Raw genomic sequence first — 24,484 nt, 5'->3', positions numbered from 1 at the left:
TTTTGCACAGTTAAAACACTAAAGAGAGTGTTCTCTAGCCTCCCGAGTGCTGTAATTTGCTTGAGTAATCACAGCCTATGGGTTCTTGGACAATCCAATTAGTTCAAGTCAAAGTGTGTTAGATTCACGCCACGAGAACTATGCAAGGCATTAAGCAGAGTAAACATGGCATGATGCAATCTGTGACTTATCTACCGAGCACAGAGTGAAACAGAAGAGATAAATGGAATCTGGTTTCCAAGAATTTTCATTTTGAAATGTCTGTTGCTTATGATATGAGAAAGAGTGAGAGAGAAGGCTTAGGATCCAGATATTAGACCTGTATGAAACATGGAGCAGCTGTCTCTCTCTGTGTGTGTGCTAAGGGAGTACCACAACTTGAGCCAAGGTTTTTTCATCGTTTCTGCTCTCCCCCCCTACTTTTAATTCCATTGGGGTTTTTTTAAAAAATGCATTCCAATTTTTCAGTTTGACTTTTGTGTTTTCTTGATAAATCTGTGAATAAGTCATAAGTCTTTCAGACAGCTTTGGAAAGGGAGGAGAACCGAAAAGAGGACAGCCCTTAATTTTCAACATACACCCCCCCCCCCAATTTTAATTTTGATAATGTAATATTTACAAACATGTTTTTGTACATGCATATGTTTTATCTTAGTGGTATCCTAGTGGCATGTGTTTTGCTTATTAGGTTGATACACAAGGGATGGCAGCTGTAGACATCTGGATTCTATTTAGTAACAATTAACTCTGTAAAGTAATAAACCAGTATTATCATTTTTTTATAATGTGTTTTTGAAGGCTAGAATTTGCTGTAGCAACTTGGCCAGAAACAGAAAAAAAACAAAATGGTCAAGTCTGACAGGCTTACAATTATTTTTCTCCACCTGACGCCAATGTGCCTAATTTTTGAGATTCCTTGACCTCGACGTCTTTCAGGCACCAAGTTTAGGTAGTAACAGATAATGTTGTTGTTGCTATGTGTGCCTAACTGGTCATCTGTGATGAATTCCTAAGTTTAATTTCAATGTTCTCATGTGGGAGCTGCCTATCCACAAATAAACTGGCTAAACCATACTACTGAAATGGACTTTGCAGTGCTTTGAAGCCATCTCAGAAATTTCAAATGGTGCAGCCACCAGGATGCTAACAGAGGGCAGAAGGTCTGAACCCATGATACCAGTTTTGTGCTAGTTGCATTTGGCTATATCAGAATGCTGACACAAGCCTTTGAAGGCCCTAAATGGTTTGGTACAAGTGAACACCTGCAGCCATATTACCCTGCCCATAATCTAAGAACCTCATCTGAGGTCCTGCTTGTGTGTGTCCCAGCATAGTCAGGCTGGTAAGCACATGGGGCAGGGTCTTTTCATTAGTGGCCCAGTAATTGTGGAACTCTTCCAGTTCACATTTGTTCTGTCATTCAAGAAGGTATTAAAAACTTACAATTTTCTTATTTCCTTAAAGAATGTTGGCGATCTAATTCAGTACCTCTCTTGCCTGTATCTACTCCATGTTCCATACACTGCCTGAGATTCTGTTGTTCTGAGTATGGCTTTGTGAGGGCTCAGCCTGAAAAGCGATTAAATAACTGGAATTGTAAATACCGTAAAGAATGTTCAAATGACTTGGTCATGGGGCCCATTGGGCAGGTCTTTCCCACAAAACCAGCCCCCTCCTTCTAGTGCATTGCTAATTCCATGGGAAAGACCTACACAGTTGTTCTCCTCAAATACAGCTGGGTCTCACATCTAATGGGTACCCAAATCTCAGCTACTCTTGGATTCTGGAACCCTGCTGAAAAGCTACAGGGGTCTTCTGGCAACACTCAATATTCTCTTTACTTAAAACTTAACATGTCAATAACTTCCCGGGTGATGGATGAAATGTCTCGGAGGTCCTACATGTCAAGATAAACTTAGTGTGTGAACATTTGAGGGAGCCTGCAGAGATCCTTGATATCCCGTTGTTTCAAACCCTTCTATCCCTGCTGTGAGTTTGGATGGAATTATAACAGGTTTTCACTCCACAGTTTTTCTTGGAAACATCTCAGCAGTGCAAACAAATATTCCATGAGAATGTGGCATTGGTTCAGAAGCACACTGAGATTCCCAACTAAATCCCCATAATGTTTTGGGCTGAGATCCTTTGCCCTTCTCTTAGTTCTTCATGGATTCTCTTGATATAAGCCTGGATTGGATAGTCTTTGAAGGAGGTACAGGAGTTGTTCTTGTGTCTGAATATTGCAACTCTGCCTTTTAACTGGTGGAAAAGGACAGTCCCTGTTTGCACTGGAGTCCATCTAAGCAAAGATGTTTAGAATTCCAGATGGCTTGCTGTCAGGGTTCAGGTTTTCTCAGAGAATGAGCAAGGGGAGCAGGACTATCTCCACACTGCCAGTGACTCTGAACAGCCAATGGACCCAGATATCCCTGCCCTAACATTGAAGGTTCCCATATCAGCTGCCAGGGTTCCTGGACATGTCCCGCCTTCTCTCCCATAGTCACAGGAGCAGAGGTGATGAGGAGCCAAGCAGAAGCTTTAGCACCAACACCAAAGTGCCCCACTAGCTGAATGTGAAGCTACTCAGGATGGAAGAAAGGAATCACTTGTCTGGATAAGGGCCCGGCCAAGAGCCAGGAAGGGGTGGAGCCTCCACTTCCCACTCGTGAGCTGCTTCCTTGCTGAAACAACAGCTCTCATCCAACAGATCACCTTCAGAACCTGGGGGAATGGACAGTTGAACACAGCTTTTCATTCTTTTTCATATACAGGAATATAAAAATGGCAACGCGAGGTCTTCTGCATCAGTATTCTGTTTGCTACGATGGTCACTTACACATTGCCAAAATAGAAGAAAGGCTTTGCCAGAAAAAGAGGGAGGACAGAGATTTGAATAAATAGAATATATGCATTGCCAAAAAAAAAAAAAAAAAAAAAGGAGGACAAAGGAGGAGGACAGAGATTTGCATAAAATTTGCATTTGCTAATGTGCGAATTTAGAAATAATTACTATAATTTGAATAGAAATGAGATGATAAATCTGTGTTGTTAAGAACATAGGAAGAGCTGTGCTGGAGGCAGACCAAGGGCCTATCTAGTCTTAGCATCCTGTTTCTCACAGTGGCCAACAAGAGGTCTATGGGAAGCCTCTGAGCAAGACAACGGGACTCCAGACCCCAGCACCAGGTATTCAGAGCCATGCTGCTTCTGATTCTGGAGGCAATACAAGGACATCATGACTGGTAGCCTTGTCCTCCACAAATTTTTGATGAAGGAGCACTCAGGCATGTGAACCCTTAACCCATCTGCCACCTGCAGTGACATACCACCCAAATACAGATTTTCCTCTTCATAAGCTGTTTAAAATAAAAATAAAAACAGCTTATGAAACAGCTGTCATTCAGTCGTCAAATTTACTTAAATAATCTCCAGAGGACTAGAAATTTACTTAGAATTAAAAGATGGCATTTACTTCCCTCAAGAAAATCAGCAGAAGCTTCATAAATACCCTGAAGACTGCATGATCCATATTTTTGCCTGAAATGGGAGAGGCAAAATCTCTCATAAATATTCTCTCAGAACTGCTGGCTGAAATCAGTCGTGGTGGTGTAAATGACTTAAGTTAGGAATTTCTGGCTCTTTGCCTCAGAGAGAAGAGAGCACTTCCAGATATCATTGCTTCATTTATCACAGACTTCCATATCGTTCTGAATTGGAGCGCATGCCCTATTCTGGCTCAATGTCCTTCAGCTCACTAGACTATTTTATGTAAGCTAGTACTGGCCTCTCAGTGCCCTTGTCAGGCTGAAATTGTAAAGCTGCCTTTTTCTTCCTCTTCCTCTTCCTGCAGTTGCTCCCTGCTAGCTCCTCTAAGAGAACCATTTCCTTCCTGGGATACAACACCGACGAATGTTCACTATATGACTGCTACTTTGCAATCTAGACACTGGATCTAAATTTTCAAGGTTGCCTTCAGATGACCCGTTTGTTCAGCATTCATCCTGATTTGTTTGCACAAAGTTTGCAGGGCGGTTAGATGACACAAACTTTCCAGTGCATTTTCCCATCACAGAACAACTCCACTAATTTGCGGAAGTGTTTTCTGAGTGCGCAAAACCCTTCTGAGCATTTTAGTCTATCGTGCATCCTTGATAGCAGAACTATGAAAGCCAGTTTGTTTCTGTACTAGCAAAAGGGGATGAAATCAGAGGATTCCAACCAGATTGATGGTATGCTTCTTTCTGACTTGAGCTGATCTTGAAGCAACCCAGGTCAGCGGAAACACTTCACACTTCCATTAGCTGATGCCTTGGAAGCAAGCACCATGTTTCCATGCACTCAGTGTCAGCCTGCAAGGTCAGCCGGACTTAGGTCACTTGAGGCGCTTTCAGTGGACAAAAGTTAATGCAAGTGGAACAGTCCCCACACTCTTAGTTAATCTGCTGGAAGGACATTCTGTCAAACATTTGTCCTTCTGTTGTCTGTTTTTCTGCTAGAGATATAATTACAGTAAACAACCTTTCTTCCCTACTATTTTATCCATCCAGATCAATATTTGTATGAATGTTGATGAGGACTTTTGGTAGGTTCCAGATTTGCATGCAAAGAGAGTTGAGATTCCTATTCTCGTGTGAAACAAATAGCTAGGTAGAAAAGGCTAACCTCAAAACACAGAAATGAATTGTCTGAGACCCTGAGCGGAGTGGTGTGGAGCCCAATTTTGTGCAATTTATCAGATTATCCTTGTATCGTGTAACCCCAAATTTACAGAGAAAAGCATTGAGATTGGTGTTGTTTGAGAGTAGAGTCATGTGGACTACACAAATTAAATGGGAATGCAAATAGCTGCAAATACACAGTAAAGTCATATCTCATGTTACATTTGCTTCAGGTTGAGCATTTTCAGGTTGCGTCCCGCAGCAACCTGGAAGTACTGGAAAGGGTTACTTCCGGGTTTTGCCGCTCGCACATGTGCAGATGTGCAAAATGACGTCACGCGCATGTGCAGAAGCAGCAAATCGCGACCCGTGCAGACGCGGGTTGCATTCCTTTCAAGTTGCGAACGGGCCTCCAGAACGGATCCCGTTCGCAACTAGAGGTACCACTGTAAATTCCAGTGTGGACGAGCCCTATATCATTTGCAACTTTCTTATCACATTCTTGAATTACCACCTCTCTTTTAAAGCAAAAAGGAAAGCAGCAATCGAAATACAACAAATAATGTTCAGCACGCAGGATTAACATAATATATAATGGGTAAGAAGGGTTTCCTTTCTGACAGATAAATGACCCCCCAGAACTGCTTTTCATGTATATGCGATTTTATATCATTTTATCTTGTTTAGAGCTTTCAAATTTTGTAATTGGTGTTTTTGCCTTGGCACTGGTCATTGACCATAATAAAACAACTTGTACTTGTATGCCACTCAACTGTAAATAAAACCCTGTGTGTGTGTGTCATTAAAATAGTTAATTAAGGTCAAGGTTAAATCAAGGTGTGTTTTTTAAAAAAATCAATATATGAATAAAAACAACTGCTAAAAATATATATTATAAAATAATATATATTACAGATTAAAATGCACCTTAGCTTTATGGGTTATATTCAACATTCAACACAGTATGACTTATTTATTATTAATATTAATATGCCTTTTCTCCTGGGTGGGACTGAAGCAAAAATATTTTGGGGCAAAGGTAGAGAGAACCAAGGGTTCTTTATCTCCATAGAGGAAAAAAAGCCCATTGTTCTGTACATTCTCCCCAAGGTATTACTGCTTTGCACACATCTTTGTAGCATAACCTTGTAACATGTGAACTCAGAAGTAAGTCCTACTGTGTTGAGTGCTGTTTACTTCCAAGTAAGTGCAGACAGGACTGCAGCCTTAATCTGGCTTTGGCTGTGAATAAGGAATTGCAGGAATTGTGAATAAGGAATTGCAGGATTGTTATTCAAGACATGATAACCCAACTGATGTAGTAGACGTAGAAACACTATTTTGGTATCTCCTGCTTGTGTGACAATGTCTGTGTGCATTCAAGGCATCCTTGCCATTCCTATATAACTGTCAGAACAATCAGCACCTTATTGCCTTGCTGTCTTTTTGACTTTGGACTCATCCACACTTCCCCTTGTCCCTCCTCTTTCCCCATGGAAAACCCGCAGTTTACCACTGAATCACAAGAAACATCATCCATGTTTTCTGCAGAACGATGTCTGTCCTGATTCAACAGTAAAAAGCAGATTACCTGTGGAAAACAGGGGGCAAATGAAAAACCTCTCAGACCATGCCTGGACGAGCCCTTCCTTTAAAGCCTAGCAGTTACTCACCCATATTATAGTACAACGAAATGCCTTGCATGCTCATTTTATTGTTCCCGGGGAGGGGAGATAGTGCTTCACTATTACAGTGGTACCTCGGGTTAAGTACTTAATTCGTTTCGGAGGTCCGTTCCTAACCTGAAACTGTTCTTAACCTGAAGCACCACTTTAGCTAATGGGGCCTCCTGCTGCCGATGTGGCGCTGGAGCACAATTTCGGTTCTCATCCCGAAGCAAAGTTCTTAACCCGAGGTACTATTTCTGGGTTAGCAGAGTCTGTAACCTGAAGCGTCTGTAACCTGAAGCGTCTGTAACCTGAAGCATCTGTAACCCGAGGTACCACTGTATTGCTAAGGGAATGGCAGTCTTGTGTGGCCATCTGGTTCTGTCAACAGGTAAACAGAAGAGACTTACTTCTGTTGGGTCGTTAGTTAGCAGCAATTGCTCTCTTATGGCACAACGTCTACACAGATATTGGTGAAGAAGTCTCCTGGCCTGCAATTTCCTTCCCTCGGAATCAGCCAGAGAATGACACACACCACCATTACAAATTTCGTCCCTGATTCCTGCAGCTGCTTTACATACTTGCCTGGCTAAACACCGCGTTTGCCTACTATGAGCTGCTGAGTCACTGCTGAGGCTGGGTTGCCTCTGGGAGAATATCCAGAGCCTTGGCAAATCCCTTTCTGCATCAATCTGTCTGACTAAGCCTTTGTTCTAACCCAGTATGAATCAAGATCGGAGAGGGAATCCCAGCACGCTCTTCTAATATCCCTGAGCTCTTTATGAAAATAGGCCAGAACTGACACTCTTCGCCACCTAGACAGAGAGCTGAGGTGAATCACAGGCTTCAACAATTATGCAAGCAAATCACCGCCAATGAAGAAGAACAAAAATATCTCTGGGCTTGGAGAGAGACGAGGCTGGATGATTCAACAACGTGCAGGAGCTGCCTTATTATCTATGATTTACAGTCTAGGAGGATTTTTGCTGTTGCTGAAAGGATGGTTTAATATTGAGCTAGGGCTCTATCAGAGGAAAACTCAAGAATTTTAGAATCAACCTAGGTATGATTTATATGCTTTCTTCATAATTAGAGACCAGAGACAGCACTTCCTCCTGGGTAGCCTGTGATGTTTTAGGGGTACCATGCCTGAGTTTTGGAAGCTCTGCAACTCTGTGGGATCAAACTGAAACCAAAGAGGGCCATAGCTCGCTGCTGGGACATCTGCCTTGCATGCAAAATGTCCTGATTTCAATTACCAGCATCTCCGCATACGACTGGGAGAGATTCCACCTGAAATCCTATAGAGCTGCTGTCGCTGAGTGCAGACAATACTGTGGTAGATGGACGATGGTCTGACTCGGTTTGAGGCAGCTTCCTATTGTGGCAGCTTCCAAGAGGTAGCCATGCTGCTGATGACGCAGATGGGAGCCCACAAACGTTTATGCTGCAATAAATCTGTTGTCCTTAAGGTGCTACAAGACTCCTTCTTGTTTTATGGATTTGGACATCCTAGCAGCTTGCCATCAATAGCAAAATGGCGGGGTCTAAAAGCCACCGCTGCACTACAGCTTCCCAGTCTGTTGACGTGCGTTCCCAGTGCTATACTAAGTGCTGATTTCGTACAGCAGTGGGAAAGCCGAAGCACAGAGAACATATGGAAAGAGTCCCTCATTAAAACAGTTCAAATATCAGAAGGGACAGTGAGGAAAACTGGCTAGCCTCCCTATGAGGACTGCCAAGGATGAAAGGTTAAGCATCATACTCCTCAGAGCATGTGCAATTCAAAGTCCTTGGGAGTGCATCAAAGCACTTCTGAATTCTTTAGATAACTGCATGCCTTATGGGTAGTCGGTACCAGATTACATTCAATCTTCTGCAATTAGGTTGCTCACAGGCGAGTTAGACCACATTGTGAAATCATCTCTGAACTACAAAGTGTATTCCCAACTTTATCCTCTTCCCCTTATTGCTGTGGCAGAATCCTCATCGTTAAGACTACCGAGCCTAGGCTTATGAATCTACTGGGAGCGCAGAGAGAGGTGCCATATAGTGAGAGCGCAAAGCCTCAGAGGAAACCCCAAGCCCTCCCCAGCCCTGTTTCCCTGGTCTGCTCACATGGTGGAGTTTGGATACTGCACCCAGCCCACCTCCTTGTACGCGGCAGTCACGTGAGTGCAGATGAGGCTCTTCATCTTGGCCCAGGCTCTCTGGACCTCTGGGGAGGTGAATTCATTGGCGTAGTCTTCGGCAAGCACTTCCAGTATGACACCAATGAGAATCTGGGGGGGGATGAAGTGGCAGTAATAAGTTAAGACAGAGTTCCCATATTTTCCCTTAACAAGAAACTAGTATCTATCTTTGTTGTGTCTCCCTGCCAGCACAATTCCAATTTCTTCATTGGGGTCTATGCTGTCCTTCCATATGTTGCTGACCAGGGCATCTTACCACATTTTTATTTCTTGTTTGCTTATTATTTGTTTTGCTGATAAGGTGTTTATTTATTAACTGCCTTCCACACGCACATTGCAAAGCGATGAACAAAATATAATAAAATGAGCAAATAGATCGTTCTGGCTCACTTCCATTCTGCCTCTCAAATACAGTGGTGCCCCGCAAGACGAAATTAATTCGTTCCGCGAGTCTCTTCGTCTAGCGGTTTTTTCGTCTTGCGAAGCAACCCTATTAGCGGCTTAGCGGATTAGCGCTATTAGCGGCTATTAAAGGCTTAAGGGATTAGCGGATTAGCTGCTAAAAGGCTATTAGCGGTTTAGCGGCTTAGAAAAAGGGGGTGGGGAGCGAAAAAAAAATCTCCAAACTCGCAAGACATTTTCGTCTTGCGAAGCAAGCCCATAGGGAAATTGGTCCTGCGAAGCGCATTGAAAAACGGAAAACCCTTTCGTCTAGCGGGTTCTCCGTCTTGCGAGGCATTCGTCATGCGGGGCACCACTGTACCTCCCACCTTGATACCTCAAGTGAATTCATCTCAATCTATGTATACATCCATGTATACAAAGTGGAAGGAACCACCTCTGAAGATGAAAGAAGACAGTTCAAAACAGGCACAACTGGCATGAAAATAAGAATTTAGTGTCCAAAGTCCATGCGAACATTTAAAAAGAAAATAGCTCCTGAGCGTTAGTGGAGAGAAACCTTAATCAAATGCTGATGACCACAGAACATAACTATAAATTTCTTCCATGATTGGAACTAGAATGGAATTTTGGAACCCCAAAAGAGTTAGATCAACAAACTGGGACTATCCCAAATTCTTATGCTTCTGAGAACCCACAACAGGCTGTATCAGTGAATTTGTCTCAGTTGTTTTTGATTTGTATCTTCGGTCCTATTTTTATGTTTCTTCTACAAGTGTTTTTCTTCAATTTTTATGTTTATATTTAATTATTGGATTTATTACATTTTTCTGTACGTATACCTTCATTGAGACATGCTCTTTGCAATGCAAGTATTTCTATAAATACATTTCCCCTGCCTATTTGCCAGAATTTTATATAGGCCACATCTGCACAGCAGTTTAATGTGCATTCAGAGCTCACTTGTGCCTGTATGCTTTTTCCTGGAGTTCACATGATATCCTCCTCATCCACATGCCAGCGCGTTTATTTTTTTAAAAATTTATTTTTTGGCCATTGAATTAGCATTTCCCAATCGTTGATAATATGACAAGGGAAATGAAGTCTTGCAAAAATTCACACTTTGCCCAATGGTGGACATAAAGAAGCACATTGTGGCTTCAGATGGACTCATGAAGGGATGGAATGTCCTGGCTGTCGACATAAGAACATAAGAAAGCCTGCTGGATCAGGCCAATGGTTCACCAGGTCAGGCATCCTGTTCTCACTGAAGCCAGCCAGATACCTGTCAGAAACCCACAAGCAAGTTCCGAGCAGAAGAGCACGCTCCACACCTATGGTCTCCAGCAGCTGGCATTCAAAAGCATTATTCCTCTAGCTGTGGAAGCAGAGCAGAGCCAACGTCGCTAGTAGCCACTGATGACCTTCTCCTTCATTAATAATAATAATAATAATAATAATAATAATAATAATAATAATATTTATACCCCGCCCTCCCTGGCCAAAGCCAGGCTCAGGGCGGCTAACACCAGTAAAATTACAATGGAAACATAATAGGGGGGGAAACAAACAAAAAACCCCCAATTTAAAACACTGGTTAAAATACAATTTAAAAAGCAGCCTCATTTTAAAAGCAGCCCATAAATCAAAACTGTAAGGGGAGGGAAGACATAAGGGTCTCAACATCTTTTCTTAAAGCCATCACGGCCTCTGGTGTGAGTGGGCTTCATCGTTTAAGTATGCACTTTATTTTCAATTTTTATTTATCCAAATTTGATCCTCTGCAAATGGATGTATTTAATTTAACAAAAAAGTGTGTTTGGGGGGGGGGGATCACTAGCTGGCCAGAATCATAGCTGTCAACTTTCCCCCCTTTTTAAGGGAAATTCTCTTATTCCGAATAGGATTCCTCGCAAGAAAAGGGAAAAGTTGACAGCTATGGCCAGAATGGGCAACCGGCACAGAATCGCTGCTTTTTATCTGCCCTATTTGAAGTATTTCCCTGTTATCCATGAATGAACAAAGACTTGGCTTTATCTTTACCTTAAAGTAGAATGGTTCGACTTTGTGCTTGACAGCATGCGCCTTGCCCACCAAGGCTAGAACGGAGGAGACCTTTTCTGAGTCGTAGATGTTCTCCACCACACTATTAATTGCCCCCATGACCCGCATGCCATGTTTACGCAGCTGCGGACTCCTCTCCATCTCTAGCGGGTCCTCCATGTGCTTGAATTGGCTGAAGTACTGCTTGGCAGATGGGAAGTTGACAAAAAACCTGCACGGCGCAGTTAAGAAAAGAAAGAAAATGGGAAAGCTAAGTCAACCTAAGAGATATATGTTGAGTGTAATTGGCCCCCGTCTGTACTATATGCTTAAAGCAGTATCATATCCATTTAAACGGTCATGGCTCCCCCTCAAAGAATCCTAGGAACTGTTGTCTATTAATGGGACTACCTGCATACCAGGGCAGTGCTGGTGCTGAACTCACACACACACACACACACACACACAAGTATATATCCCATATTTTTCACCCTATAGGACGCACCCAACCATAAGACACACCTAGTTTTAGAGGAGGAGAACAAGAAAAAATACCTCTCCCTTTCTGCGCGGCGCCCCTTCAGCGAAACGGCAGGAGGAACAGAGCCCCTTCCATTTCTCCTCCTGCTTCACTGAAGGGGCGCTGTACAGCTCTCCCTCTCTGCGCAGCGCCCCTTCAGCTAAGCGGCAGCAGAAGTGGAGCCCCTTCCATTTCTCCTCCCACTTCGCTGAAGGGGCGCTGCGCAGAGAGGGAAAGCTGCGCAGTGCCTCTCCAGCGAAGCAAAGCCAGGAGAGCAAGAGGGATTGGTGCACACCGACCCCCCTGCTCTCCTAGCCTCAGGGATAGCCGCCCGAAGCCTCTGGAACACAGCGGGAGCTCCCGCTGCTCTTTGGAGGCTTCACGTTGCTTTCGCTGAAGCCATGGAGCCTGCATTAGCTCCATAAGACACACACATATTTTCCCTTAATTTTTGGAGGGGGGAAAAGTGTGTCTTATAGAGTGAAAAATACGGTATTTAAAAAACACATATAGCAGAAATTTCAATGCATATCATTTATTTCATTACCTTTTAGAACAAAGAAAAAGAGAACAAAAAAGAGGGAAACATAGACTAGGAATCCACAAGTACATGGGCTTATAACATCAAAATAAACATAAACATTTAGCTCAATTTATCTCTCTCTTTGTGTATGTCTGTCTCCTCCAAAGAGAGACTTAAAATATAATTGACATAACCAAGGGAGGCAGTTATGAGTAATTCTATATAAATAAATGATGTACTGGGATACAATTTTTATTTAAATCACTTATCATATGATTAATAAAAGGCTGCCTCAACAGCAGCTTTACTTCTTTGTACTTTTAAGTGATATGTGTCCCCCCCGATACCACTATAAATAAAAGCTTTTTATACTGTTCATCTAAAGTCAGATTATGTGCATCCTTCCAATTCTGGGTAATAACCAAACATGCAGCAACAAACATGAAAAGAACTAAACCCTTTGGGTAACCCTTTGGGTCAGAAGATATAGAAAAGAAACACATCCCAGGTTCATAAGGGACACCAGGCCCCCCAAATAATATTCATTTCTCATAAAACCCATTTCTAGTATTTTGCCATCAGGGGTAAAACCACCATAGGTGCAGAACTCTGTAGAAATATAATCTGATTTTGAGGCCAGTAGGAGTCAGGTGAAAAGAGAAATCAATAGGTGTTTTTAGAGATTCCTAAGAGTCACCTAGGGGACACGGGTGGAGCTGAGGTCTTAACCACAGAGCCTAGGACTTGCCGATCAGAAGGTCGGGGGTTTGAATCCCTGCAACGGGGTGAGCTCCCGTTGCTCAGTCCCTGCTCCTGCCAACCTAGCAGTTCAAAAGCACGACAAAGTGCTAGTAGATAAATAGGTACTGCTCCAGCGGGAAGGTAAAGGGCGTTTCCGTGCGCTGCTCTGGTTCACCAGAAGCGGCTTAGTCATGCTGGCCACATTACCCAGAAGCTGTACGCCAGCTCCCTCGGCCAGTAAAGGGAGATGAGCGTCGCAACCCCAGAGTCATCCGCAACTGGACCTAATGGTCAGGGGTCCCTTTACCTTTAAGAGTAGAGACTAACTCAGTTGCAAGTGTGTGTTCATGTGTGCACAATTATTTCTACTCCCATTACATGCAATAAAAAGTTATAATAAACAAATTAGCGTTATGACCCTTGTCCCATCCTTCTTCCAGAGGGTCCAAAGTCTTATTTATTTATTTATTTATTTATTTATTATATGACTCTGGGCTTTCTGGAAATGGCATCCGACTCTCTATAACTGCCTTACATATCACTATTTGGGTATATTTTTAGTGCATTTTATCAAGCACTTGTTGCACATAGCAGAGTTATAGTCGCTTTAAGTCTGAAGGCAGTACGTATGCAAAATTGCTCAGGATCCAGCATGAAAGAACCACAGCTCAGTAGCTATTTAATCACATATTGGCAAATTTGGATTCTACACTTAAAGTTGATTGGGAGATTTTGTGCAACAAACCTGCTTCCCTGCGATAAGGGAATTGATGGGGAAATGCGTTTGAAAGTGTGGGAGAGCACTGGCTTCGATGCAAAGTCCTCCCCACACAAACAAATCAAGAGGAAAGCTCAATAAGCAGGTCACATTGACGTGCCTATCGCCTAACCATCTAATCACAATCAATGCTGAATAAACAGGTCTCCTCTGGAGGAGCCCTGTGTGTTGCATAGGAAGGCAACCGAGGGAATGTTAACCACTTGTCCCCTGAAACCTGCATTGTTTGCACATCAAACACCTGCCTCAGCTCATTTCAGCCTGGCACAGACTGAAACAGATGTCTACACAGGCCATGCATCTCCCTTCCAATGTCACCTCAGCATTTTGAGATCCTGGCTCACTGCTCCAGCCCCCTTGTACACACACAACACTACCGAGAAGCAGACACATTCCCCCTTTTCTTCTGCTCTTCCCACTTGGCTGAATCTCACGCAGGAGGTTGCCAGGAAAACCGTGTGAAGCCGCGAATGGAATAACCATCGTCCTTGCTGCCTTCCCTAGACATCTGGGATTTATCAGCCAGCCTAAAATAGGTTTTGATGTGTGAAGAGTGTGTGGCAACAAAAAAAGGAAGAAAAAGTCTAGAGGGGTGGGGGTGGGGAGGAGGAAGTCATTTGTAAGATGAAACGGAAAGGGAACCACTTCTTTTCCGTCTTCCTTTCCCTCTTGTGTTCTCTTTAGCCTTTCTCAAATTAAATCCAAATGCCAAGTCTATCAAGTTTGCTTTTGACAGGGAAATGGGCGCATGCATTAAGGGTCTGTTTGCTCTTGGGCTGCTTTTAAACTCCCAGGTGCTTCTGCATGGGGGCAAAGTGCTCAGTACAAGCCTGCCCAGTAAACAGCCTGAGAGACTTTGGTCAACAGGCGGTCTAGAAAAAAATTACCGATTAATCATATCCTGCAAGCAAGGACTCCAGTTCGACAGCCTACCTCAGTTCCCTCAGGGAGCTAGGCAACCCTGATTCGGAACCCTCAGAGTTGGCCATTATTCAGGGGAAACAGGTAACCAAGCAATACAGTGGTACCTCAGGTTACATACGCTTCAGGTTACAGACTCCGCTAACCCAGAAATAGTACCTCGGGTTAAGAACTTTGCTTCAGGATGAGAACAGAAATTGTGCTCTGGCGGCGCGGCGGCAGCAGGAGGCCCCATTAGCTAAAGTGGTGCTTCAGGTTAAGAACAGTTTCAGGTTAAGTACGGACCTCCGGAACGAATTAAGTACTTAACCCGAGGTACTACTGTATAGGCAGACTCCTTCAAAAAATAAATGCCTAATTTATACCTTTCTGAGAACCAAAGGGGCATTAAAAGCATGAGCAGTGGGCGGGAAGATGCCTTTCTTCACTAATGAGGATGGGCATAGACAATTCTGGATTGAGGAAAACTGCATCTTTGTGCTACAAATGGGTCACTGTGTGTGTAGTTTATGAGAGGTGGTGGGTGGATGTGTTCTAAATGTGTACAAGTGAGACCTGGAACAAAACGCTGCAACACAGGAGATGCTGACCACTCCATTCCATTCCTGCTCTCTCCTTTCTCCCAGTTTTCCACCCCCCCCCCCAAAATAGCTAGCCACCATTCTGGGCTCCATCCTGAAGAGTTATGTGAATTTTGTAGCACTCCCAAGCCTCCTAATACCCCTCCTTCCCTTGTGCTGGGGTTATTTTGGATACATACGCACTCATGGCCTGAATGCTGGAAATCTGACCCCTTCATCAGAATCCTTGTAATAATAATAATAATAATAATAATAATAATAATAATAATAATGGCTTTTCATTCAATTGGGATTATTTAATACATTGCCATGACATTCAGGGCTCATCCACACTTTTGTTTATCTCTGCTTTCTAGGCATGGGTATGAGAGGTTCTTCTTCTTCTTCTTCTTCTTCTTCTTCTTCTTCTTCTTCTTCTTCTTCACTATCACTATCACTATCACTATCACTATCACTTATTTATACCCTGCCCATCTGACTGGGTTTCCCCAGCCACTCTGGGTAGCTTTCAACAGAACATTAAAAACAGAATAAAACTTCAAACATTAAAAACTTCCCCAAACAGGGCTGCCTTCAGATGTCTTCTAAAAGTCTTCTCAAAGTAGTTGTTTATTTCCTTGACATCTGATGGGAGGGTGTTCCACAGGGCAGGCGCCACCACCAAGAAGGACCTCTGCCTGGTTTCCTGTAACTTCACTTCTTGCAGTGAGGGAACCGCTAGAAGGCCCTCGGCACTGGCCCTCAGTGTCCAGGCTGAACGATGGGGGTAGAGACGCTCCTTCAGGTATACTGGACCAAGGCCGTTTAGGGCTTTAAAGGTCAGCACCAACACTTTGAATTGTGCTCGGACCTTCCGACCTTCTGATTGGCAAGTGCTCGGAAACGTACTGGGAGCCAATGTAGGTCTTTCAGGACCAGTGTTATGTGGTCTTGGCGGCCACTCCCAGTCACCAGTCCAGCTGCCGCATTCTGATTTTGCTCTTCCTGAAGCTCAGATATATCTGCATCAGCATGCTGAATGATAGCCATGTTGATTTCAACTTGGGGTGGGTAGGAGGCTTTTAAAAAAAGAATAATCTCATGGCGGGAGAAAACAGCCACGTGAAATCAAGCTTCAGAAAAAAAAAAATTATTGTATATTGCTGCAAGCTTTTGCGAATCTAATATTTGCTATGGCATAACATGCACAGTTTAAACTGATAAAAAGCAGATGCCGGAATACTGATTCCACTGAATTCTTTCTCTGATTAATTCCATTCTAAGCCTCCTCTTTTGTGTTTCAGGACATACATCTGGACAAACATGGACAATATGTCCTTTAAGACTATTCTGACTTCCCCTGGGCCCTTTCCTCTCTAAGCATTTTGGGAACGTGATTTTTAGGCGCAGTCCATTGAGAAACTCTTTGACCAAGGCACTTTGAAATGAATGGGGCTTAAAGAAAAACTTTGCTGTTGCACAACAAGAGTGTGTGTGAGAGGGGGATTTGCTCAGGAGATGTAGATTTGTGGACTGTGCTCCTAATCAACAGCAGAAGTTGGGAAATAATCTCATTAAGGTGCAAGATTGCCGCAAGCATTGGGAATGTGTTACGGGGTTCTCTTTTTGAACCAGAAATTTGTTCAATATGCTGGAGGAGTGAACTCATTATCTAATGTTTTGTCAGGGACTGTAGTTTGACATCACAATCATCTCTCCAGCATTATCCCAACGCTTCCAAGTTTATAAATGGGTGAACTATATTTGGCAATCTTGTTTCTTCTGTCAGTGCATCTGGAACCATTTAGGATGGATCCTAACAAGTGTGTAACCTGAGGAAAATTTAATCCATGAGGCTTTCAAAACAAAGGTCCATAAAACATTTTCAAAAGCTGGAGGCATTTTATGATTCTGACCGCTATGTGGAACTGGGCACTTGTTACAAAATAAAACATCTGAACATATTAGCTTTAATAGACAGATACAGTGCTTTTTTCCCTTAAAAAAAAAAGGTTTAGGGGTACTCTCATCTTCACTCAAGAAAATCACCATCTTATAGTTCAAATCGGGGGAAATAAACACAGCCTGGCATGCTCTGGTCCATGGGGTCACGAAGAGTCGCACACGACTAAACGACTAAACAACAACAAATACAGTAAACGGACAAAAGTACAAAGATTCACAAAATGTTTAGGGGTATGCATACCCCTGCGTACCCCCAGAAAAAAGCACTGGATAGATAGATGATGATAGATAAATAGATAGATAGATAGATAGATAGATAGATAGATAGATAGATATAGATAGATGATGATAGATAGATAGATAGATAGATAACAAGTTTCTAGTACATAAAGGACTGTGAAGATAACTTTGGCAATGCCTGGTGAAATCATAGAGCCTGGGATATATGTATGCACAGAGCTGGTCAGGGGTAAGTCATGATTTGCAAATTTATTTGCTTCTTATCAAGGCTTTTCGAGACGTGTCCATGAATAAAATTTTGCAAAATAAAGAAATAGATGCACATTGGTTAATTATATATCACAAAATTCAGCTCCCTCTTTGGCACAAAATCTGAGTAACGTTGGCACATAAGTGTTGCTTTGTTTATTGATTTATATTTAGCATCACAACCCTGCCTATATCAAGCTAACAGGACATGTGTGTCGTGAAAACCTTCTCAAGCTTCAGATACACTGCTGGGATAAGCCTCCTGGATGCTACAATAGTTTTATTATTGGCAACTCTAAATCAAGGTAGTCAGAAAAAAGATCTAGAACTACTGGTAGATTTCTAGGTGATTTCCAGCAGATTGCCAGGGATTTTTTCCCCACAATGAATTGACAGCTGCAACAAAATGACCCCCTCCAAAAAACCACCAAAAAAACCCTGTGATGATGTTAGTGTGCATTAAACTGCTTTTGTAAACCACCTTGTGAGGGCTATATGCCCCTTAAAAGAGGGCAAGTAATAGGTTCCATTAACTATTCTGGAGGATCCGATTTTGGAAAGCACAGCATAGATTTTCCAGGTTATAGTGAGAAAAGCCCCTGACTTTTGGGTGTTGGTGCCAGTCTAAGCACTCATTTCTTCTCCCATAGATGCCAAGTTAAGGTGTACCCTTGTCATTTGTTTGAGCCACATTTACCTGTTCTGTTGGGTAGCTATCCAAGTGCATTGGGTACAAGTGCATTGAAAAAGCAGAGCGATGATATCCATCTAATCCACCCACCCACCCACCATCTTTCCTAATATGAATGCATAAGCTTGCTCTACCACTTGCTGTGTGATATGTGGAAGTGAAGTACCTAACTTGCCTTTTAATGCGGATTTTCTAGGGACCTGCTAGCCAGTCTGAATATACGACAAAGTGCAATGGATTCTCCCTCGCATCCCCATCCTTCCTCTGCCTATCCATCTCTTGTGCGAGCTCTCCTAAAGCCTGGCACCAAAGAAAAATGTGGACCGTCTAGCAACAGAAGGGCTGTTTCTGTTTCTGCCAGAGTGCTAAGCCATTGCAGTTGACCTATTCTAGACAGATGCTCGTCCTTTTCATAACACTGTTATCGTGATTTCAGCAGCCTGGGCTGCTTTGATTTATCAAAGGCTTTCAGAGACACTCGTCTCAAAGAGCAGAGGCCATCGCTGTGCTCTGAAGTAATTACCAGCCTTACAGAATTTTGTCCTGTGTAGTCATTTCACCACCATAGGCAACACATCCCACTAGACAGCATAATAGCTCTTGAATTCACTCTGTGGCCATTTCCAGAAGCCCAAACATCCCTTGATTCATAAATCTAACTTTTCACTCTGTGGCTCTGCAATCCCTGCATTCTGACTATCTGTTTAGTGTTCAGGGATGTGGATTGTGCCTGCGGTGCAAAAGACGTTACAGCAATTTCTGTAGCCTAAGCCAAAAATGATCTGATCTCATATTCAGAAATCCCATCCCTGCTCCCCAAAGATTTTGCTGGAAGTCTGATTGCATTTTGCACATTCTCCCCTTTTCTGTCCAGTTTCTTTTGGGCAATATTTTTATGTGCTGGTTCTCACAACCTGGTACAACAACCCGCCTGCAAAGACACAGAGCTGGAACAGATACTTCCTTTTGTGCTTCCTTTCTTGCCTAGAGAAGATAACCCTAGAGAAGACTCTGCTAGAGATCCCAAGACTCTCCACAGGAGTTACAGTTCCCAGAGCTCCTTAGATAAGACCCATGGGAGGAACTAAGCAGGTTTGAAATTTATTCACCATTACATATATAGTGCAGACGTTGACTGAATCACAAGACAAGAAGACAGTAAAAAATTCAAGCAAACCCTTGAAACACGTTCTATGTGTGAGAGAGTTGCTCTCCTACAAAACAATGGCTGTTCATCAAGTTCACAAGTACCACAACTCTTTTCAGATTTCTACTACTTCTTTCTAAATCAGCCATCAGGTATATGAAAGACAAATAAACCTTGCTAAAATACATAGATAGTGGGATGATAGTAAAATTAACTCTATTGTTTTGGGGTTTTGTTTTTTCTAAGTATGTCCTTGACTGTACACTGTTTTCTTTCTTTCACTCTGCTAACTCATTCACCTCCAATTCCAATGTTTACTCCCCACCCTTCACAATACTTTGGACAAGCATTTGGTGTTTCCTGTGTGTGGAGGGGAAAAGCTTATCTGTTTAAATGTACAGTGGTACCTCGGGTTACATATGCTTCAGGTTACAGACTCTGCTAACCCAGAAATAGTGCTTCCGGTTAAGAACTTTGCTTCAGGATGAGAACAGAAATCGTACTCTAGTGGCGCGGCGGCAGCGGGAGGCCCCATTAGCTAAAGTCGTGCTTCAAGTTAAGAACAGTTTCAGGTTAAGTACGGACCTCCAGAACGAATTAACTACTTAACCCGAGGTACCACTGTATAAACATTTTCTTTTTAAAAAAACAACAACCCTGCCAATCATTTTCTTTATTTCTTTTCACTGGAGGCATGCTCCTGGCTGGCGATGAGTGGCTTTGGGACTGCCGCAAGGGCCAACCAATCAGTGCTTTGCACAGCCAGATGAGCAGGGGTGGGGTGCGGGGTGAGAAGGTGGCATTGTCATACCAGCCAATCAGCACTCTCTGCCATTGACTTCTGCAGGGAAACAGAAAGAACTGTAGATGTTTTCAGTTCTAGGGAAAAGGAGCAAGTACAGAACCACTGCAGGCTCCCCACTCAACCTATTCGTTTTTGTAATTTCTTCCCATATGCCTGATAAAAACAGATGACATGAGATCAACTTTGGCCCATGAAAACCTAATCTAGAGCTGATTTTAGCCTTGTGAGAATTACCGTATTTTTCTCTCTATAACACTCACATTTTTTCTCCTAAAAAGTAAGGGGAAATGTTTGTGCGTGTTATTGAGCGAATGTGTGGTCCCTGGAGCCGACTGGCCCGAGTGCAGGGGCAAAAATCAGATCACGCACTGCAGAGAGGAGGCTGCTGCTTTCCTGCATTCTGCCTCAGGGTCTTATTGCCCACCCTCTTCTGTTTTCAGTTGCTTTGTTTACAAAGTTGTAAAAGCTGTTTTCGGTTGCTGTGGTTACAAAGCACAGATCCACATGGATTCTCAGGATTTTTGCATTGGCCTACCCCAAACTCACCGTCAAATCACATGTCTGTGGCCGCAGCATGAAGCACCAAAATGATACACCCACTGTTTCATTCAGAATTTTTTTTTCTTGTTTTCCTCCTCTAAAAACCATGTGCGTGTTATGGTCAGGTGTGTGTTATAGAGTGAAAAATATGGTAGATTGGATCGGGTGTCATACTCATGACTGAATATAGTATCTTTAAAATATTCATTGCTTCCTTAGTGGTTTTCCTTCCTTTTCTGGAATGGTTTTGCAAAGTTAAGGGAAAGATTAACCTCTTAATACACACTAAATGAAGCCAAAATTAATATAGGTTTGTCGTGTTCCACTGTTACGAAAACTGCCTGGTATTTAAACACAAGATTACATAATCTAAAACATGCTGGGTGCTTAACACTTAAAATACACACCAACTATTTTCATCCATTATCCATGTAAGGTTTCTCAGTCCTGTTTAGCATTTGTTTTTGCAAAATTAAATTTAAGATATTGAAATCCAAGTTTGCTTGCTATATTGGCCAGGCAATTATTGTTTGGCATTCAAGAATTATATGAGACACTGCAGGCTGTGATTTAGCCCTAGCTCTTAGAAAACATTTTGTAAACTGCCTCTAAAATTTACTTGCATATGTTTGTATTAAGTATTAATGAAGTTTCTATTCTTAACAAAGAAGACCCATCTTCATGGTATGCTTTATATGTTATATTTCTGCTAACCAGTGCTGAATACAAGAATTTGGTAACTTTATAGATCTCATTTTTTTTATTGTGTAACTGTTTTGCACATTTTCCTGCTTTTTCTTTTGTAACTTTATTACGAAACAACAACGCAAACCCCCAAATAAAGCAAAATTGAAATAAGAAAGAAAAAACCCAGAAGCCATTCTACAGCCCAAATAAGCCAACAGTCATCTTTACTAGTAAACCTTTTTGGTCAAAGTTCAGTCACATAAGTTTCTGGTGCTTTGCTTTCTGCATAAGTGAGATCCTTCTCAACCATGGAGCCCTTCAGTCAGATTCCCAAGTATGAATCTGGCCTGTATTGTCAGGGGTTAAATTATTGTGAGATGAAATTAATGCAAAATGCAAAGACTTTCAGTTTCCCCAAGGGAAGAGGTGTTATGCATTCTCATAGTGAAGGTTCTCCTGCATAAAGCTACCAATTACATATTTCCTCATGGCTACATAGGAATGAAGTTCAGGGTTTATCTCTGCCTGGACAATCACAGCTTCTGAGTGAATGTGTGCACAAGTCAAGCACTTGTGTGCAAGACTATCACAGAGCACACACAGATTGCATATTGATTCCTAGGAAGAAGTGCCTTCCATGTAGGGGTGTCCTTAATGCTTAAAGCAACAGTTATTACTCTGTGATCACGGGCAAGTCACTGTCTTTCTCAGCTTAACCTACTTCTTATCCAAGGTTGAAGAGGTTTTAATGACGGGATAATGGATTGGATAACAGATTGGATAACTTCTCTCTCTCTCTCTCTCTCTCTCTCTCTCTCAGAGCTATTCATCATGAGCCTCTGAGGTGCCACAGTATTTGGGGCATCTGTGTTGCCACAACTTGAATAAAATGGTCACCATTTGGCAATTTGACTCAATTCAATTGCTGTGAGGATGGATGAGATAGTGAAGTCCTAAAAAATGCTGTTTACATATCCTCAAATACTGATAATATACACAAAGAACTTTGCGTATCCCACAAGCATTGATTACTGAGGTGATATAATACAATCGCACAACCTTGCTGGGAGTTTTTGCCCACGATGGAAAGATTTGTATCCCAACTTTGCCATTTTAGGTACTGCCTGTGATTTTAGTTCTAAGACTCCAACTCCTTAGGCAGCTCTTCCACCAATGAGCTCCTCTTACAGACCACAAACTAGCATTGAAATCAATGGTCTTAAGTGCATCTAGCTCTGAGCTTGGATTGCAGCCAAAATGTTCTTCCTAATGTTTAATTTAAAACTACTGCCCTCTAATTCAAACCTGCTGCCTGGAATATCCATTCCTTGTATGTGATGAACAGTTGTTCCCTCTCCACCTTCAGATTTTGAATGTTTTCTTAAGGCTGCAGTGTTCAGTTCATATGACGCTGCCTCTATGATAACGTCTGCATATGGTGTTCATCATTGTAAGTGTGTGATAAGCTCCCTAAAGAATGAGCCCAGAGTGCTAGGCCCTTATTGGCTAAAGGAGTTTTAAGGTACAACTCAGGAAGGCATCTCTAGCTAATGAGGAACGGCATGTAGCTAAGCAGATCAAGCTACATGGTGATGCCACAAAGCCAATTCAGGGTGAGGGCATTGCTTCCTGCCCTCACTCTGAGTGGGCAAATCCTTTTTACTTTTGTAAAATAAAAAAGCCCCGTATTTTGGTTCATTCCTAATTGTAGTAGCCACCTGTCATGTATGCTTTAGATAAGACATCTGCATTGAAGGGTGCTGAACTATAATAATAAGAATCTAACAATAAGTTATTTGTACCCAGCCCATCTGGCTGGGTTTCCCCAGCCACATTGGGCGGCTTCCAACAAAAGATTGAAAAATACATTAAAATGTCAGACATTAAAAACTTCCCTAAACAGGGCTGCTTTCAGATGACCCTTGGGGTCCCTCTATTAATTCTATTATTCTATTTAAGAGAGCACATCTGAGCCAGGATGGTACAGCAGACAGGATGTTGGACTGAAGAGTGGGGAGAACTGGGTTCAAATTTCCATTTAACCACAGGAAGGTAGGAATGTGCCTTACACCAGGTCAGACTATTTGCCCATCTAGCTCAGAACTGTCTGCATTGATTGGCACCAGGGTCTTTCTCAGCCTTACCTGGAGCTTGAACCCAGGACATTTTCCATTTAAAGCAGATGCTCTCCCACTGAGCTACAGCTTTTAGGTAAGCCATGAAGCATACTAGACAATAATACACAGGTCATATTCTTCAGCTGCTGATTCTATTTCCCAGGGACAGTCCCTATTTTCTGGAACCTGTCCCTGGATTAACCATTGCCCATATTATGTCCTTATATCCCTTTTGCCATTTGGAGAAATGCTCTTAAAACCTTGTCACTATCTTGATAATCATGGTTCCTTACAGATACCTTGAAACTTCTGTTCCTTTAATAACTTTGGGTAAGGGTTTGTTGCTGCTGCTTTTGGGGAATATTTCATAAGCCACTAGCCTTTATAGCACCCTTTCTCAACCTGTGGGTCCCCAGATGTTGTTGAACTACAACTCCCACCACCCGTAGCTAGCAAGGCCAGAGCTCAGGGATGATGGGAGTTGTAGTCCAACAACATCTGGCAACCCACAGGTTGAGTACCGCTGCTTTAGAGGCTAGGAAAATGAGATAAAAGTCAGGGAGCTATAGCTCAACAAGATTTGGACAGACCTCGAGTAACTCTGTGGCTGATAAGGATTTGAATCCAGGGCCTTAGCACAGCACCATGCTGCTTCTCTTGTGATCACTTATGGCATGCTCAAATGCAGATGATACAGCGAGTGACATGGACCACAAATTCTCCCCAAATCTGTACATCAGTGGAGCTGTTGAATTATTTACTGGTGAGAGAGGCAAGCTGCAAAAGCCAGCCGAATACAATTCTGAGTACTGCTTTTCTTCTCGACGTGCCTTCACAACAGCCTCTCCACATGACCTAGTTCTCCAGGAGGGAAGCAATGATCAATTACCCAGCTGCAAAATGTGCAGGCATGAGACGAGTGAGGGAGCCAGCTGCGTGAGAGAGCTGCTATCACACAGGTACTACTCGTTTCAAACCACATGCATCCTGCTTTGAGGGCACACATGCGTTGACCAGAGTAGCTCCAAAGTGAAGGGG

General features: G+C 42.7%; 1 protein-coding gene and 1 long non-coding RNA gene across 3 annotated transcripts in view; one reads left to right on the top strand and one right to left on the bottom strand.

Annotated features, from left to right (window-relative positions):
- Positions 1 to 24,484, top strand: part of LOC310672578 — a 194,691-nt gene that overhangs the window by 71,769 nt on the left and 98,438 nt on the right. The window lies entirely within an intron of this gene.
- CYGB (cytoglobin) overlaps positions 1 to 24,484 on the bottom strand; it is a 50,850-nt gene that overhangs the window by 15,480 nt on the left and 10,886 nt on the right. Inside the window, exons 2-3 of one of the 2 annotated variants that reach the window (XM_083429979.1) lie at positions 10,963 to 11,194; positions 8,444 to 8,607 (exon numbers count right to left, since the gene is read on the bottom strand). In XM_083429979.1, the coding sequence (XP_083286105.1) occupies positions 8,444 to 8,607; positions 10,963 to 11,194 (396 nt within the window). The remainder of the gene's footprint in view (positions 1 to 8,443; positions 8,608 to 10,962; positions 11,195 to 24,484) is intronic. The other variant, XM_083429980.1, reaches the window with a different exon arrangement.

This window comes from Podarcis tiliguerta (genome assembly GCF_965153285.1).
Source record: "Podarcis tiliguerta genome assembly, chromosome: 2".
NCBI lineage: Eukaryota > Metazoa > Chordata > Lepidosauria > Squamata > Lacertidae > Podarcis > Podarcis tiliguerta.
The sequence above is the reverse complement of the archived record's forward strand: the minus strand, read 5'-3'. Positions and strand labels throughout refer to the sequence as shown.